We start from the raw sequence: 18,110 nt of genomic DNA, 5'->3' as shown, positions 1-18,110 counted from the left end.
TTTTTGAGACAAGGTCTTGCTCTGTCACCCAGGCTGGAGTTCAGAGGCACAATCTCAGGTCACTGCAACTGGGCTCAAGCCATCCTCCCACCTCAGCTTCCCGAGTAGTTGGGACTACAGGTACTCACCACGCTCTCGAATTTTTGTATTTTTTGTAGAGCTGTGGTCTCACTATGTTGCTCAGGCTGGTCTTGTACTCCCGGGCTCAAGCAGTCCTCCCACTTTGGCTCCCAAAGTGCTGAGATTACATCCGTGAGCCACCATGCCAGGCCATAATCTAGATTTTTATCCCATCTCGAGCTGCATCAAGAGACGTGTCCTTGAACTATTTTTACTTAATAACCAAGCACATCTTCTCTTTTGGAAGAGTTATGTTGTTTAAATTTAAAAAAATTACAATGATCAAACAATGCTGTCTTGTAGACTGCACAGTACAATGTTCTTTTTTTGTCACAGACCTGACTGTGTGCTCTAGGTTGCCATGGTAAAAATGAAGGCGTTTCTTATCAAGTGCATGAGGTCTGGGTACACCATAAAAAAGGCAATGCTGCCGGGCGCAGTGGCTCACACCTTTAATCCCAGCACTTTGGGAGGCAGAGGTGGTGGGATCACGAGGTCAGGAGATCAAGACCATCCTGGCTAACACAGTGAAACCCCGTCTCTACTAAAAATACAAAAAATTAGCTGGGCATGGTGGTGGGCACCTGTAGTCCCAGCTACTTGGGAGGCTGAGGCAGGAGAATGGCATGAACCCAGGAGGTGGAGCTTGCAGTGAGCCAAGATCAAGCCACTGCACTCCAGCCTGGGCAACAGAGTGAGACTCTGTCTCAAAAAAAAAAAAAAAAAAAAAAAGGCAATGCATGGCACCTGTGTTCTTCCCATCTGTAGGAGTAAATCAAACTAGAATGCAGGGCAATAGCAGGTAGACTTACACAGACACGAAATGGGGGGTGCAAGTTATTTTTTTACAACATAAATGGAAAATCCAAATGTCCATGAATAGGATATGAATTCCTGAGTTTTGTTTTTTTGTTTCGTTTTGTTTTTTGAGACGGAGTCTCATTCCGTTGCCCAGGCTGGAGTGCGGCGGCATGATCTTGTCTCACTGTAACCTCTGCCTCCCAGGTTCAAGTGATTCTCTTGTCTCAGCCGGCTGAGTAGCTAGGGTTACAGGCATGTGCCACCATGCCCAGCTAATTTTTTTGTATTTTTAGTAGAGACGGAGTTTCCCATGTTGGTCAGGCTGATCTCGAACTCCTGACCTCAGGTGACCCCCCTGCCTCGGCCTCCCAAAATGCTGGGATTATAGGCATGAGTCACCAAGCCTGGACTGAATTCCTGTTAAATGAATTATGATACATCCCTACTAGGGAACAGTGTGCAGGCACTAAAAAGAGTGGCTGGTTTCAAATCTATATATTTCAAGTAACAAAAGAAAAATGCCTGAGAGGAATCATATATTTTTATATTAAAAAGGATATACATTATTTTTAATGTAAATGGATGTAGGTGTCTATGTGTTCGTGTCTGTGTACATAGACACGTGTGTATAATTTGCTTCTATGTTGATAAAATCTCTAAAAAGAGACACAAAATCTAGTAAAATTGGTTGTCTCCTGAAAGGGCAACTAAATGGCTTTGGGACAGGGTGGAAGGTGAGATTTTTATCTGACCAAAAATTCATTTGTACCTTCTGAGTCTTTTTGCCATATCAAAAGTGGAAAGAAGCAATGGGAAGACTGGCAAGCTTGAGGAATAGTAAGTTCATGTGGACAACCAGTCCCTGCCTTGTGTGATGAGTCTTTCTAGCAACCCTGGGGCAAGCTTACCCAGACAACAAGGACAGGACAGGTCAGTGCTTCTGTCCTCAAGCCAAGGGTCCAGAACTCAAAGTTACAAGAAAGTCAACTCAATTGTTCATGGAGACTGCATGTGGCCTCTTCAGTGATCAAGCCAGAACAAACTCTTTCCCTAAAGGGTACGTAAGAAAGATGCAGGGGATAATTTGGCTTTACCTGGAGAGGAATCACTCTGGGAATCAGGTGGTCAAAATACTTCTCAACTGCTTCAATGAAGCTCTTGTTGGTTGTCCTCAACAGTAACCGGGGGTCTTGCAGGAGCCAGCTGGGGGCAAGAGGGGCGGGCTCAGGGTCTGAGATGGGTTGGGAGAGGGAAGCAGGAGTGGGCTCAGAGCTGCCCCAGCTCACCGCGCATCTGCCCAGCTGCCTCACACCCCTGGTCCCGGAGCACTCAGGGGTCCTGGAAAGATCTGTGCCGCGTGAGACTTTCAGACCATTCTCACAGACTTGTGGGATTTGAAAGGAAACAGCCGCCTCCACCTCCAAGGCACTTCACAACTTCGGAAAGGCCTTCAGCTCTGTTTGGTCTGACTGAGGGGCTGGCCTGTCAAGGCTCTTACAGCCATGTCTTAAAGAGCTTTTTCTTCTACCTTTTGGTGAACAGTCTCCATTCTTTTTCAGTTTATTGAAAACATTTTTTAGTCAGGCACAGTGATTCATGCCTATAATCCCAGCACTTTGGGAGGCCAAGGTGGGCAGATCACCTGAGGTCAGGAGTTCGAGACCAGCCTGGCCAACGTGGCGAAACTCCCGTCTCTACTAAAAGTACAGAAATTAGCCGGGTGTGTTGGTGGGCGCCTGTAATCCCAGCTACTCAGGAGGCTGAGACAGGAGAATCGCTTGAACCCGGGAGGCAGAGGTTGCAGCAAGCTGAGATCGCGCCACTGGACTCCAGCCTGGGTGACGAGAGCAAGACTCCGTCTTAAAAAACAAAATTCTTGGGGACAGAAAAAATTTCCTTAGGCACAGTGTCACATTTCCACTAAGGGCTAAGGCTTCAGGCTCAGGGCAGGAGCCTACGTGCCAATGATACTCCACCCACTCCAGGTCACTGGGGAAGTGCCAGGCAGGCCTCCAGCCAAGCTATGCCGGGAGTCACCGCTTCCCGAAAACTCCACTCCCCTCAGCTCAGGCTTTCTCTGCCCCTGGAGAAAAGCAAAGACCTCTCTCTTCATCCTGGAGAAAAGCAAAGGCCTCATCTGACTCTGAGGTGCAGAGGTGCTCACTGGAGGCAGAGCCCCAGATTCCCCAGGAAGCCCTGCCCACCACAGGGGTGGCAGAGAGGAGTCTTGGAGTCTCACCCTGACCCTCAGCAGTCTGGGCTGGGGTCAGAATCAGAGAGGAGAGAACAAGGCAAAGAAAAGCAAGAGGGAAGGGAGGGAGCTGAGGGAGGCCTCACTGCATGGAAAGGCAGCCTCCCCTCGCAAAATAAGCGAAAGATCAGAAGTTCTCAAAACAAGCCGAGTCGTCAGAACCTTCCCTTGCAGGCCTTAAAGCTTCTGGTCCCTTTCTTCCCAGGGCATTTTGAGAAGGACAGAGGAGGCCACAGCCCCTCCTGCATGGGGAAAGAATAGTGGGAACCTCTTGTGGCCACCTCTCCCCGCGCACACCCTCTTGACCACATGCCCAAGGCTCCAGGACCAATGTCTGGAGCTTCTCCATCTGTGAATCGGGGATGACAACTGCACCCTGCCCCCCGCCACCACAGTACCGCAGGCTTCACACAAGACAACACAGGCACGGTGCGTGGCGTGGGGCAGCACACCTCCCATCAGCTCCGTGAATAAAGGTTACTTTCCTTGTTACTAGATTGAAATTCACTTTTTTTAAAGCAAATACTTCGCTAGAACCACGACTCTGGGATTGTAGCCCCGCTTACCTGGGCAAGCCCCCGAGGTCCATCTCACTGCAGATGTAGGGGCCTGGACGCAGAATCACCCACAGCCCGATCTCTGTGCCCATCAGGACGAAGGCCCTAGGGAGGTCCACATCGTCAGCCCCTCCCACAACCACCCAGGATGAGGCCGGGTGGGGGCCACACACATCACAGGGTGGAGGAGCCGCCCAGTGGGGTAAAGGGACGACTCGGCCCCACCCCCAAAGAGTGGGGACTCCCACACCAGGTCGGTGGCCTGAGCTGCTCCCAGCCTCAGAGCCTCTGCACAGCCCCATCGGGGGCCTGAGGAGGAAGGGTGACAGCCAGGGCACAGGGGTCTTAACAGTGAACCTGACCCAATAGCCTTACTAGCCTAGAGGGGCCGCCCTGCCCCAGCCCAGGCAGCCAGATCCCATGCAGAGTCGGGTGGCTCCCAGGGTCTTCTGTCCCTCTGGGCTGCAGTGGAGAAGTGGGGCCCAGAGGCTGCAGGCCTAGTCCCTCTGGGTGACAGGTCACGACTGGGGAGCATCTGGGTCCCGGGTGCAGGGCCTCTCACGGTCCTGGAACAGGGCTGCAGACCGAGGTCCCTCCCTGGTTCTCTTTGGTTGCTAATCCATCCCCAGTAGCCACCTCTGTGCCCCTGCCCCAGGCCAGTTCACAGAAGCAGCAACACCACATACTCCAGGTCCAGGTTCCCAGAGAAGTCAAATTTGCCTCTTTCTGGCTCATGCAGGTTCCATGGAACATAGCTAGAAGAGGTGAAAGGGAAGTATGATGAGTATCTTCTTATTTCTTCCTCCAAATTGTTAGGTCTGCCCCAAATCCAAGCCAAAACCATGCATAGCTCTATTTTGAAAAAAGTTGAAGTTACCAGTGGAAATTAAACCTCTATTACACTAACCATGACCATCTTTAATAGTTCCTTGCTCTGTTATCCAGTTGCGGTTCAAGCTGCCAATTACCCTATGATGCTAGATTTCTTGGGATTTGTATATAAATTCTTCCACTCACTGCCCTATTGTAACACTCATTAAAAGTACAAATTAAAAAAGAGAACAAAAACAAAAATGTCTGCATCTTCCTTATAAATTATTGCTATGAGTTAGTCAAAATAAGAATAAATGAGGAGTTTCTGTGAAGATAGTGGAGTTACAGTAAATCTAGTAAGGGTACTACCTTTAGACCTTGGCAAGAAGGGCCCCCACGGGACCCTCCCCCATAGGGCTATGAGTAAAAATCTTATTAGGTATACCAGGCATAGTTCACTAGGCAACTGTCTTTTTTTGTGCCACTGGCAACATGTTTGAGTGTTATGCCCCTTAACATCATGTTTCCTATAAGCCCTGTGGTTTTTATTACACAATTTTGTGCAGTGCAGAGATTTCTGACAATACATCGTAGAACTGACTGTACGGCCCACCAAGAAGACATACTAATCATGGCCTTCTATGAGCTTAACAACATAGCTTGTTGTATGTTGTAAGTTACAACATGGCTTGCCGTAAGTAAAGGAGAAGCTGACTGAATTAGAGAGGACCTGGATACATCAGTTACCATCACAGTGAAAAGATTTAAAGTACCCCTCTAAGAAACAAAGAAAATAAGCAGCAAAAAAAGAAAAAGAAGAAACTTGTAAGGATATAGATTTGAACTGCGTAATTAAAAGTCGGCATGTAATAAATACATAGAGAATCCAGTAGCCAACAGATGGAGCATCTACATTCCCTTAAAAAGCGCATCTGTACAACTAAGTATGAAAAAAGAATGTAAAATTTAAAAGACCAAAATTTAAAATGCATGAAACAGTTGTAAAATATTGGCATGTACTATGTCACAAAGTAAATCCCAACAAATTCCAAAAACCTATATCACATAGTCCATGATCCCAAGATAAATGCAAACAAATTTTAAAATCACAGTTAAAAATAGTAAAATTTAAATAAATAAATAAATAAATAAAACAGAAAGCGTATTCCCAAATAGCTAATAGAAACAACATCAAAACTTAGGAAATATTTGAAAATAAATGACATTCAAAGCACTATATAGCAAAATTTGTGGGCTATATAACCAAAACAACACTCAGAGAAACATTCATATCTTTGAAGGAATATATTAGAAAACACAAAAGACTGGAAATAAAAGAAGCTAAATTTTAACTCAGGGAAAAAGAAGAAGGAGGAGGAGGAAACTGAGAAGGACAGAGAAGAGAAGGTACTAAATTTAATAAAGTAGAGAAAAGGAAATTACACATAACTCAGAAACTGTGAAATATAAATCCGAAATATACAGAGAGTACTAACAAAGCTACAAGCTAGTTATTTGAAAAGACTAAATAGAAATAGATAAGATTAAGAAAAAAGAAAAAAACAGCCAAAATATACAATGTGATGTATATAACTTCCAAGTGAGTACAGGAAAGAAAGGAAAAATTTCTTAAGTCCCAGTGGGTTCAAAAGAAGAAAGAAGGCTGGGCGAGGTGGCTCACACCTGTAATCCCAGCACTTTGGGAGGCCGAGGCAGGCGGATCACCTGAGGTCAGGAGTTTGAGACCAGCCTGACCGATATGGTGAAACCCCATCTCTACTAAAAATACAAAAATTAGCCGGGTGTGGTGGCGGGAGCCATAATCCCAGCTACTCAGGAGGGTGAGGCAGGAGAATCACTTGAACCCAGGAGGGGGAGGTTGCAGTGAGCAGAGATCGCGCTACTGCACTCCAGCCTGGGCAACAGAGCAAGACTCCATCTCAAAAAAAAAAAAAGAAAAAGAAAACAGAAAGAAAAAAGAAAGGAAAGAAAAAAAGGGGGAGAGCAGGATGTATTCAAGAAGAAATAGAGGACATGAGTTAATAACCATTCAAAGAGCTATGTCGTCCCCAAACCCTTCACCTCACAAACCACAAAAGATAGTAGTCACAGAGTTTACAGGTGAATCTTAAGAAACTTTCAGGGTAAAGATAATTCTTGTGCAAAATATTTCCAATAAGTAAGAAAAGAAGATTTACTCACTTTATGAGCTTATTATAAGATTGATTCAAAACTGGACAAGAATACTAACAAAATAAAATTTTAAATCAGTTTTGCTTATAATCATAAACACATTTGAAATAAAACACTAGCAAATAAAGTCTAGCAATCTGTGTGTATGTAATGTGTGCATATCTCAGAGCCAAGCAGAGTTTATACCAGTACCACATGGCTGCTTGACTATCAGAAAAATTGCCGATGTAATTCGGCAATTCAAAAGAACAGTGAAGAAAAACTATATTGTCCCCCCAATACATGCAGTAGCAGCTCTCAATAAAACTCAACGATTATTTCTGATTAAATTCTTTGCATTTTAAATGAACCAGCTATCAATTTACTGCCTCTCAGCTTCAAATTCACCCTTCAATACCAGCTCTGCAATAAGGCACAGGGCCCTCTAAGCATCTTCTCCTTTACAGTGAGTGTGATGGTAAGCTTGCCACAAAATGGTGGTGGCAGGCCCTCAGGAGGACAGCGCCTCTGATTCTGGAGCAGTTTTGCTTTTCTGTGGTCATACAGGGTGGCTGGTCAGTTGTATACAAGCATGAGGACGACCGTGGTGTTCCCTTTTAAAGGGTGAATTGCTTGAGTCCAGGAGTTTGAGACCAGCCCAGGCAACATGGCGAAACTCCATCTCTACAAACAATTCAAAAAATTAGCCTGGTGTGGTGGCATGCACCTGTGGCCCCAGCTGTTCAGGAGGCTGAGGCAGGAGGATCACCTGAGCCAGAGAAGTAGAAGCTGCCATGAGCTAAGATCGGGCCACTGCACTCCAGCCTGAGCAACAAACAGAACAACAAATTCTGTCTCAAAAAAAAAAAATTTTTTTGTTTTAAAAACATGCATGTATCTGTAAGTACATATTTATCTGTAAGTGTGCCTTAAGCTTATGTCATTAAACTGAGTGCTCCCAAGGGCGCCTGGTGTTCCTTCATTAGACAGACAGAGTCCTGAGGAAATAACCTCCTCCCCTGAGATTCTCCCACTAACCCCTATCCAAGTCTTTGATCACAGAGCAAACTCAGCATGAGACTAAGTGACAGCTGGACGCTTAAGCGTAAAGTGTATGTGCTGGAAACGACTGTGCGGAAGGTAAGTCCTCACGCTGGGCCCCCAAAATCGGAGGCTCAGACTCCCGGCCAGGATGCACTTGTAGGGTAACGAGATCCTGGAGGTGAGGGGCCGGCACTCACGTGGTGACAGTATTGAAGCCACAGGCCTTCAGCTTCAGCAGGCGGTCCCTCCAGTACTCCCTGGGCACCCGGAAACAGTGGATGGAGCCCCCGAAGATCAGGAACTTGTGGCCCTCCAGTGTGAAGTGGGGCTTACCCCGACCTGGGCTTTCAGTTCCAAGTCCCACAGATCGATTCTTCAGCTCCAGAGGGGTCAGATGAGACCAATTAAACCTGGAGGGGGCGGGCGAGGGAAAGAAAGTGGAAAGGGAGAGAGGATTCGGGAGAGGGCTCGGAGGGACGGCTGAAACCCTAGCGAAAAAAAGAAGTTTTTGTTAGTAGGACGTGTTCTCTGCATATTCGCGATATTATTTCCTCCAAGAAAGGAGAGATCGCTCCCCTCCCTCCCCAGGAATGTAGCTCTCAAGCAAACCTAGGCTGGGACGGATGCGCTCTTCCAAGCATGAAGTTCTCTTCCTGCTTAAACCGAGGAGCAAAACCTGATGAGATGAATGGCAGGAAAAAGATGCCCGCCATTCTCTTCCAGGAGAGACACGGGCTGAAAGGAGAAAGGACAACAGTGACAAGGGGAAGGTTCTGGCCCCACCAAGCTGCAAGGGCCGGGAAGCTGTGCCGGGGGCGCTTTAGAGGCCAGAGCCAGGGAGGGGCCCGCGACACAGGCGGGTCTTCCAGGCGGGCCCAGAGTCAGGACAGCGCGGCATCACCCGGCCAGTTCTCTTCAGTCAGGATGAAGGCCGGGGACAGACGTTCAGTCCTAGACCCTGCAGACAGGGCTGGGCAGTGCTGGTGGGTGCCTGGGAGAGGTGGAGGCGGGCGCACTTCCACCACCAGGTTCGGGAAGGACACGGTGCCCAGCCGCTGGAGCCCCTGGCCTGCATGCCCAACCCTGATTTTCTGGCATCTGGTGAACAGCCCCCTCCGCAGGGTGGGGGTAGCCAGGGGATCTGCAGAGGAAAGCTGGGGAGAGCGGGCTTGGTGACGCGGCCTGGCGCGGCGCATGCCTGGGGCGCGTGGCTGGCCACAGAACCCGGGGAGGGTGGAGGCTCCCAGGCACGCGCTGGGGTGGTGGGCAGCCCAGGACGGCAGCGGCGATCCGTCACCTGAGGAGGGGCGAGGACTTCATCGCGGCGAGGCCGAGGCGTCGAGGGTCCCTTGCGGCTTCCGCCCCTCTCCGCTGGCCCCGACGCCGCGCTCGGGCCGGGACTCGAGCCCCAGTTCCGCGGGGCAGGCTCAGGTCGGCGCGCTGCGCGTGCAGCCGAGGCAGAAATCCGTTCCGAGGCGCGGGCGCCGGGTCCGGGTCCCAAGGATGCGCGTCGGGCTCCCTACCGCGAGGACAGCCGAGCTCCGCCGGCGCCCCAGGTGTTCCCGCAGTCCGTCCGGGCGCGGACGTCTCTCTGCCCTCGGAGGGAAAGAGGGAGGGCCCTTGGGGTAACGCCCCGACCTCGGGCTTCCTAACGTGGGTCGACAGCCAGCTGGCACAGGAAGGCCTGCGCGTGGGAGAGAGGCGGAGAGAGCCCAGCGCGGGGCAGAGCAGGCGGTGTCCGTGCCGCGCGCACGACTGGAAACGGCGTGCAGATCCTAAAACGAGGATTCCACAGAGGGCCACGAAGTGCAGGAGAGACTCCCTGGAGAATTCTAGCTCCCCGACACGGCTACCTCTTGGTAAACGAGTGAGAATGGGAGCGCAGAGCCTTGGGAAGGCCGTTCCCTCGGCGGGAGCGGCCCGAGCACAGCTTCACAGCAGGTGCGAGCGCGGCGGGTGCTTTGGTGACTAAGTAGCGGGACCTGCAGGAGGCAGAGGCCTGGTGGGGCCGTGGACGCAACGCCGAGCTGCCCAGACCCTTCCAGAAAACAGTGGGGACTATTCAACGGTTTCCAGCGGAAGCTAAGCCAGGTGTTCGTTTTACGGAGATTACTCGGCTGCAGGGTGGAGGCTGGATGAGAACAGACGTCCTCTCAGGTAGGCGCTCATGGGGGTAACGCCGCCCAGGAGGAGGGCACGGGTTCCGGGAAGACTCGGGAGGTTAAACCGGCAGCTCCGGAGAACTGCGCGCAGGAGGTCGGTGACACAGAGAGGAGTCCCGGAGGCCGCATGCTTCAGGCCTGAAGTAACTTGGCGGGGACGTTTACTGAGATGGGAAACACAGGAAGCGATAGAGGCTGCGTAGAGGGAAACGGCGATGAACTCGGTTTTGGAAACGCTGATGTGAAGTCCCTACGATGAAAAAAGAAACCTTCCGATTTCTCCCTTTGAAGTCTTTGCTTCTTCCATTGCAAAGAACACAGCCTATGACATCAGCTTGAAACCAAGAATGTAGTTCTCTGAAAATATTGTGTGTGGGGGAGGGAGTTTATCTTGTCTCATTCCTTACAAGGATACTTTGCTCTCCGACACCTTAGCTCCCTGAAAGTTTCCTAGATCGTCCATCTTTTCCTCATTTTTTCGACTGCAAGCAATGAACTGTTAATAATTTTGTACATTTTGGTTTTACAGCCACACACTTTATTCTTCTTTGTCAAGTTTAAAGTATTCTAGGGCTTGTGCCTTCCCACATAAAATTTAGAATAAACTTGTCTGTTTCTACAAAAAGCCGTGTTGGTATTTCGAGAGGAATTGCAATCAACCTATGGATCAAATTGAGAATTGTATCCTTATTATGTTGAATCTTCCAACCCACGAACATGGTATGTCTGTCTATTTAAATAGTTTTTTTTTCACTTCTTTCATCAGAATTGTGTGATTTTTTTCAACATCAGATCCTATGCATGTTTTGTTAGGTTTATACTTAAATATTTCCTTTGCTTTCGAGAGATTTAAACTGTTATTATTTTTATTTCAGTTTTTACATGTTTGTTGTTAGCATACAGAAATGTGATTGTGTTTCTCATGTTGATCTCATATCCTGTGACCTTGGCACACTCACCTATTAATTTTAAGAGGTTATTTGTGTATTACTTGGCATTTTCTATGTAGATAATCATGTCATCTGCAAATATGGAGAGTTTTATTTCTACCTTTCCAGTCTGCGTGGCTTTTTATTCCTTTTTTTGTGTGTCTTAGTATGATGACTAAAATTTCTGTGTTGAATAAGAGCGGCAGGAACTGACACTGTTACCTTGTCCCCAGTGTCGGCTGGAAAACATTCTGTTTTTCACTACTAAGTATGATGACAGCTATAGGTTTTGTGTACATATTCTCTATCAAGTTGAAAGAGTTTGACAGCTGGGTCTGCAGTCACTAGAAATGCTGTGGTGCTTTATTGGAACAAGCTATGTATCAAGAATTGTGATTTTCTGCAGGCGTTGCTGGAGGAATTTTGACAAAGGTAGAAGAATCAAAGAATGGATTATTGGTTCATTTGAAAGATGACACATCCTGTGTCCTTTTGCCATCTGGGGCTCCCCTCTGCTGATGGAGTATTTGAGAACCTCTATGAAGGAGCCCTGGAGAGTGAAAGTTCCCCCAGATTTCTGTGTTCATTAAACCTGCAGAACTCTTGAAAATGTGCAAGGTGAAGTAACAATTTTGATCAAACAAAGCTGTCAGTTTCTGTCTTGAGATTACAGAAGTAACTCTACAAGGCCAACATCCCAAGCACAGGAAAGAACAGCCACTAGGGCCGCAGACCCAGCATCCTGGTACAATTTATTTAAAAAAAAAAAAATCAATATTTTTCCTTTCAGTTTGCATCCAGATAACTGATAATGAAACAAAGAGCTAATTTCCCAAAGCAGGCAGAAAGCATCAAAAAGCTCCCAGAGCTGAGTGTGCAAACTTCCTGTGCCAGTGCTTTGATGTTAATAAAGCACAATTCCTGCTCCTAAATTGCTCTCTTGTAAGAACAGCAGCTTCCAGAAAAAGAAGGCAGCACTTTCTGTTGCTTTAGTAGTGGACAACCCTATAGGAGTTAATGTATGAACCAGAAAAGACAATTCTTGATTTCTTCTTAGGTTGAACTTCTTAAAGAAATGTATGTGACAACTGTATAATAAGAACCCTTGTGAGATCCAAAAACCTGGGTTAGGAACTGATATTATCAGTGAAAAATTAAAGGGAAAGATTATCAACTATTAATATTCCAGTGTCAGAGAGCTGTGAACAAAGAGTTGAGGCAGAGATATCTTTAAGGTTAAAGTATGCAAAATCTGTTGTTTACTTGTAAGATCATCTTTCTAGGTTTATTGATAGTTAATAAAAAGCAGCAAAATTTATAAAAGTGAAAATTTAGCCACTTCTACTTGTAAGCCATCCTTGTTAGAGAAACTCTTTGTTTACTTAAGTCATGTTTACTACAGGAAATGAAAAATGCTCATTTGAGCTATAAAATGGACTCCGTGATCTCTTAGTAATTAATTTAACCCATGATGACACGCAGTTAACAGGCTGAGATGGAGGGATAGGTAGATGACAGATACATCCCTGCTAGAGATCTTCAGAGCCCTAGCTTTAAATTTTGTCCTTACAGACATTCAAACTTTAAGTAAATTGATAATCTGTCTCCCACAGATTAAAAAATAAATGAAGTGGATATGCACCCCATCACGCAGGGCCACTCCCAGCAGAGGGAAGTGAAACAGCCGGCCGCCTCCTGTCCCTCCACAGGGTAACTAACGCTCAAGTGCAGGCCTTTCTAAAGGAGGTGCTCAGCAGGCGGCAGCCCAGCTCAGCCACCAGGCTCTGGCTGTTATCATTCAAATGTGCCTTTTTTAGGGACTGAGTCTGCTAGATGCATTCATTAGTTAAGGAAATGGAAAATCATGCAGAACTCTAGGTGAGAACCCAAGGTTAAAATGTGTTCTCAAGAGTCTTTTCCCCTGGGAGTTGAAGTTAATCAGCCTGATCAGGTCGGGGTGGAAGGCTTCCTCTCTGCATGAGTGCAGCCTTGGTGATGGAAAAGGGCCACCCTTGAGAAGGTAAGAGAGGAGGGAAGATCGCTGTTTCCATGGGGCACCCAGCAAGAGGCTGCTGTCCTTGCAGATAACCTGATCCATTGAGCTAAGAGCTGGATGGGGAGTGTCTGTAAGAATATTAAAATCCTTATCCAAAAGTGATTTATTTTCATCAGGTTTTTTCCTCTGTTATGAATAGCTGACATTTACCAAGCACTCGTGTGCCAGGCACAGTTCTACTTGTTTGACATTTCTGTCTATTGTCTCTTAACTCTCACAGCACTAGAAAGCGGGTACCATTAGTATCCCTCCTTTATCAGTGAGGAAACTAGAGCACAGAGGCTTTCAGTGACGTCACACAGCAGGCTGGTGACAGCTGGGATCTGAAGGCCCTGGAATGGAAAGATTCAGTCTCATATTGCCCAATTCGGTTCGCTGGACTCTGCTCAGCAAGCAGCCGCGTGCGAAGCACTGCTCTTGTTCAAACTAAGTGAGATGGCCTAGGTGAAAATGCTTCAGGAAAAGCACACAAATGCACTTAAAATTAAAGTATAACCACGTGGCTAGCAAAGCAGAAAGTGAAATGCTTCTAAACCATCAGGTCTATAAAATAAACTATGGGAACATGGAAAACTATATCCAAATATTAGAAGGCTTAAAAATTCTTCTGTTTTTTCGGCTGGGTGTGGTGGCTCACACCTGTAATCCCAGCGCTTTGGGAGACCAGAGGTGCACACCATCATGCCAGGCTAATTTTTGTATTTTTTGTAGAGATGGGGTCTCACAGTGTTGCCCAGGTTGGTCTCCAACTCCTGGGCTCAAGTGACCTGCCTCCTCAATCTCTCAAAGTACTGGGATTACAAGGATAAGCTACCACGCCTGGCCAATTTTATTCTTTTGTATGTGGGTATCAGTTACTACAGAATAAAATCCAACTCCTTGGCATACCAGACCCCTTTACAGTTCAATATTGTTTGTGGGGATGGGGAGGGGGCACAATCACTTTCTCAGAGCTTTGGGCCTCAGAAAGTCTTGCCTCTGGTCAGGCTTCTCCCTGAGGAATGCCATGGAGCACAGGGGCTTCCTGAACCCTGCCCTTGGGGCCTGAATCTCAGGCACAGAACCCCTTACTTAAACACTGAAGCCCGGACCCAACCACCTGTCTCGCCACTGCCCTGTTCTCCCACCTTGCCTTGACTCAAATCCTTCATCACCTGCGCTCTCCCCTAAGCAAGCTCGGAACTGTGGGCAGGGAGGGAGGCAATACTGGGCTGCCCCTGTGCAGCCGGTCTGCAGACCTGCCTGGACACCACAGGGCTCCCATGCCACCCGTGTGTAGATATTCCTCCCATCACTAACTCTAAGCCCTGGCAGCACTAACCTGTTTTCAAACTCTATAATGGCATTGATTCCAGAATGCCACGTAAATGGATTACACAGTGTGTTGCCTCTGAGTTTGCCTTTTCACTCCCTGTGCTGCTTTTGTTTTGTTTTTTGGTTTTGTTTGCTTGTTTGTTTGTATGAGACAGAGTCTCACTCTGTTGCCCAGGCTGGAGTGCAGTGGCGTGATCTCGGCTCACTGCAACCTCCACCTCCTGGGTTCAAGTGATTCTCCTGCCTCCGCCTCCTGAGTAGCTGGGACTACAGACGCCCGCCACCATGCCCTGCTAATTTTTGTATTTTTAGTAGAGACAGGGTTTTGCCATGTTAGCCAGGCTGGTCTCAAACTCCTGACCTCAGGTGATCCATCTGCCTCAGCCTCCCGAAGTGCTGGGATTACAGGCGTGAGCCACTGCGCCCAGCCATGAGTTGACTTTTGATGGGATATCTTCCCTGTTACTGTGTGAGATTTGCCAGTAGCTGCAAGAAGCGATCATTGCTGATGATCCTTTTTTTCCAGTCTTTTTCTATTTGTTCAATAAACATTGAGTTCCCTACTATGTGCCAGGAAGGCACTGAGGATGAAGAGATGATTCAAATATGCTTCTCAGACTCTAATCACCTTCAAGTCTGGTGGAAGACTCTTATGCCCACACATTGGTTTACAGACAAAATGGAAGTTTCAATAGAAACTTCCAGATTTTCTGTTGAAAGACCAGAATTTCTGTGTGGGAGGCTCAGGATCTTCATCCAGGTGAGGGTTGGGGAAGGTAACCAGTGGACTGTCTTGGAGCATTGTTTATATAAAGACTTGAGGCAATGGTGATGCCCATACTGAAGTTGGGGAGGCAGAGAACTGAACCATGCCGAAGAGCGCACACTAGAAAATTAACCCCAGGCCCCATCTTTCCTGGGCAGTGATGGCTGCCTCAGACTTGAGACACCTGCTTCTCAGCTGGGGTGGGAATTGGGCATCCCTTTCTTTTCTGTGGGACTAAATACCCCCTAGTGGAGGAAAGCTGAGATTCCTTTCTGTTGTGGTGGTGGGAGGTGCATGCTTTCTGCTCGTGGTGACGGGAGGTGCGTGCTTTCTGCTCGTGGTGACGGGAGGTGCGTGCTTTCTGCTCGTGGTGACGGGAGGTGCGTGCTGTTTGTGGTGACGGGAGGTGCGTGCTTTCTGTTTGTGGTGGTGGGAGGTGCGTGCTTTCTGTTTGTGGTGATGGGAGGTGCATGCTTTCGCACTCTCCCCAGCCCCGGGATGCTCTGACTCCAGATCCAGAGACTGGGTGAAAGGGGCAGGCAGCCGGGAAAGACAGGGACGAGGAGCCGGTGCATCCACACTCGACACTCACACGTGGTGACAGAGAACCTGGGTTCTGCCTGCAGTGTGGGAGAAGCATTGAGGGCCCTGCCTTTTCACAGGGAGGTTGCAGTGGCACATTTTTCTCCACTCCAAGCAATGGAAAGACATTCTGTCACCCTGGCTCATTGTGTCCCTCCTCATCCACCCCTGGTGTCTGGGGTTTATTTTCAGTTGGAAGGACTGGCCAGTTGGGCATCCCACTTCATTCTCTGGCCCCTGAGGGTCCCTCTCTCCGCTTCCTTCTGGTGTGGGTTACTAACCTGGAATTGCTGCGGTGGAGATGCATAGAGCCATGCTGCTCCAGTCTGTTTACCGCACCACTGCGGCAGTCCCCCGTCCACTGCGGCAGTCCCCCTGTCCACGCGGCAGTCCCCCGTCCACTGCGGCAGTCCCCCTGTCCACGCGGCAGTCCCCCTCTCCCCCTACCGGGTCCATACGGACACGGAGAGCTTCCAGCCACACGGGGCTTTTACTGACCACAGTGCCCTAGAATAGCAAGGCTTTCTGGGTGCCAAAGAGGAAACAAATTTGTGGTAAGAATAATGCATATGGAAGTATTTAGGGCCAGGCTCGGTGGCTCACGCCTGTAATCTCAGCACTTTAAGAAACCGAGGCAGGTGGATCACCAGGTCAGGAGATCGAGACCATCCTGGCCAACATGGTGAAACCCTGTCTCTACTAAAAATACAAAAATTAGCTGGGTGTGGTGGCGCATGCCTGTAATCCCAGCTACTCGGGAGGCTAAGGCAGGAGAATCGCTTGAACCCAGGAGGCGGAGGTTGGAGTGAGCCAAGATTGCGGCATGGCACTCCAGCCTGGCGATAGAGCAAGACTCCATCTCAAAAAAAAAAAAATAGTATTTAGACAATGCAAAGTTTATGGACAGTGGGAAATTCACTGTGAAGCTGATGAAGCTGAAGCTTCTGGGCTCCTAACCTGTGAAACCTGTATATGGCCCCCTCCTTTTTTTTTTTTTTTTTTCCTTTATTAGACAGGGTCTTGCTCTGTCACTCAGGCTGGAGTACAGTGACACAATCATAGCTCACTGCAGCCTCAAACTCCTGGGTTCAAGCCATGACCTCCCACCTCAGTCTCCTGAGTAGCTAGGACTGCAGGTGCACACCAACACACCCAGCTAGTTTTTACATTTTTTATAGAGATGGGGTCTTGCTATGTTGCCAGGGCTGGCCTCAAACTCCTGGGCTCAAGCGATACTCCCACCTAGGCCTCTCAAAGCACTGAGATTACAGGCCTGGCCTGTATGGACCCCTTCTTTCTAAGACCCTGGGAAAAAATCTTAGCAATGTGCTCATGTGCTTATGTTTTTGTAAAATTGACAAAAGGGAAATGCATTCCTGTCATTTACCCAGAAGAGAGGCAGACCAGAAATATTAGGTGTTCAGCACCACAGACTCCCAGACACAATCTTAAATACCTTAAAGGTCCTGGGAAGAGTTGTGCTTTAGACCTTCAGCCTGCCACCCGTGTACGTCTAAGAAAGCCCTTTATTCTCTGGAGGGCTCACTATGCTCCTTTATGAAAGAGGTTAATAATGCTAATATTGATTGAGAACGCTTTGCTTGATATGCTTTGTTCTGAGCCCTTTATTCTTCCTCTTGATTCACCAACCATGCTATGAGGTAGGAGCTTTTATGATCTCCAATATACATGGGGAAACAAGCTAAAGAGAGTTGTGGTAATTTTGCTTAAAGCCGAAAGCGACCCAGTGACCCAGTAGTCCCATAGATAGTTTTTTGGATAAACATAGAAATTGACCTTCTGGTGTTAAAGCTTGAACCTTATATTTGTTTTATCTGAGTTCCTTCCTCAGAGACCTTCAGGCCTCTCAAAACAGGTATCAAAGAACTGGAACTCACCAGATCACTACATCCAGACGAGATGCCAGGCCCCTCATTCATCACAATTGCTTCTGTGCCCCTTCCTAGTTCCTGCTTTCTTACACATCGGTACATTTCTTCCCTGGTATACGACTCCCTAGTTTGTCCCTCAGGGAGATGGATTTGAGACTGAGCTCCCATCTCCGCGGCTGCAGCAGCCGATTAAAGCTTCTTCCTCTCAATACTTGTCATCTCAGTCATCGGCTTTCTGTGCGGTGAGCAGCAGGACCTAGACTGAACCCCTGGCATTTCGGTAACAAAGCCACACAATTAGTCAGTGGCAGAGCAGGCAATCACATCTAGATGTAGGAGTCTGGATCTGGGGCCCAAACTGCGGCTGCTGCCAGCACTGGTAGTTGCTGTTTTCCTCAAGTCAATTTCACGCTAGGATTTCTTGACTGTCTCCTCTGTGCAAGAACCCCTCGTAAAAACCGAGAGATTGATACATGGAAAATGCTTTGGAGGAATCTTAGTGTTTTTAAAGTAAAAGTATCATTGGATCAGCACTAAAGTAAAAAAGGCATTTCTAATTTATGAAATCTATAAAGGAGGAAGAGAAAATTTTAAGATCCTGTAAATATTCTTGTGTGTGTGTGTGTGTGTGTATACAGTTAGATTTTCCTC

The 18,110-nt window shown here is 47.9% G+C and overlaps 1 protein-coding gene across 12 annotated transcripts in view; it reads right to left on the bottom strand.

Annotated features, from left to right (window-relative positions):
• The window catches only part of GLB1L3 (galactosidase beta 1 like 3), a 50,902-nt gene extending 37,118 nt beyond the window's left edge, over positions 1–13,784 (bottom strand). For 7 of the 12 annotated variants that reach the window (XR_008669906.2, XR_008669905.2, XM_055356432.2 and 4 more), the window contains exons 1-6: positions 9,056–13,784; positions 8,368–8,493; positions 7,956–8,246; positions 4,416–4,484; positions 3,739–3,834; positions 2,016–2,124 (exon numbers count right to left, since the gene is read on the bottom strand). Coding sequence is in view for 10 of the 12 variants with exons in the window: in XM_055356432.2 (XP_055212407.2) it covers positions 2,016–2,124; positions 3,739–3,834; positions 4,416–4,484; positions 7,956–8,246; positions 8,368–8,493; positions 9,056–9,078 (714 nt within the window). In the remaining 2 variants the exon portion in view is untranslated. Of the gene's footprint in view, positions 1–128; positions 301–2,015; positions 2,125–3,738; positions 3,835–4,415; positions 4,485–7,955; positions 8,247–8,367; positions 8,494–9,055 lie in introns of all 12 variants that reach the window. The other 5 variants (XM_063693691.1, XM_063693692.1, XM_055356434.2 and 2 more) reach the window with 3 other exon arrangements.
• Between the last annotated feature and the right edge of the window lie 4,326 nt (positions 13,785–18,110).

The sequence above is a fragment of the Gorilla gorilla genome, chromosome 9 (assembly GCF_029281585.2).
Source record: "Gorilla gorilla gorilla isolate KB3781 chromosome 9, NHGRI_mGorGor1-v2.1_pri, whole genome shotgun sequence".
NCBI classification, from domain to species: domain Eukaryota; kingdom Metazoa; phylum Chordata; class Mammalia; order Primates; family Hominidae; genus Gorilla; species Gorilla gorilla.
This window is presented reverse-complemented; position numbering and strand designations above follow the sequence as displayed.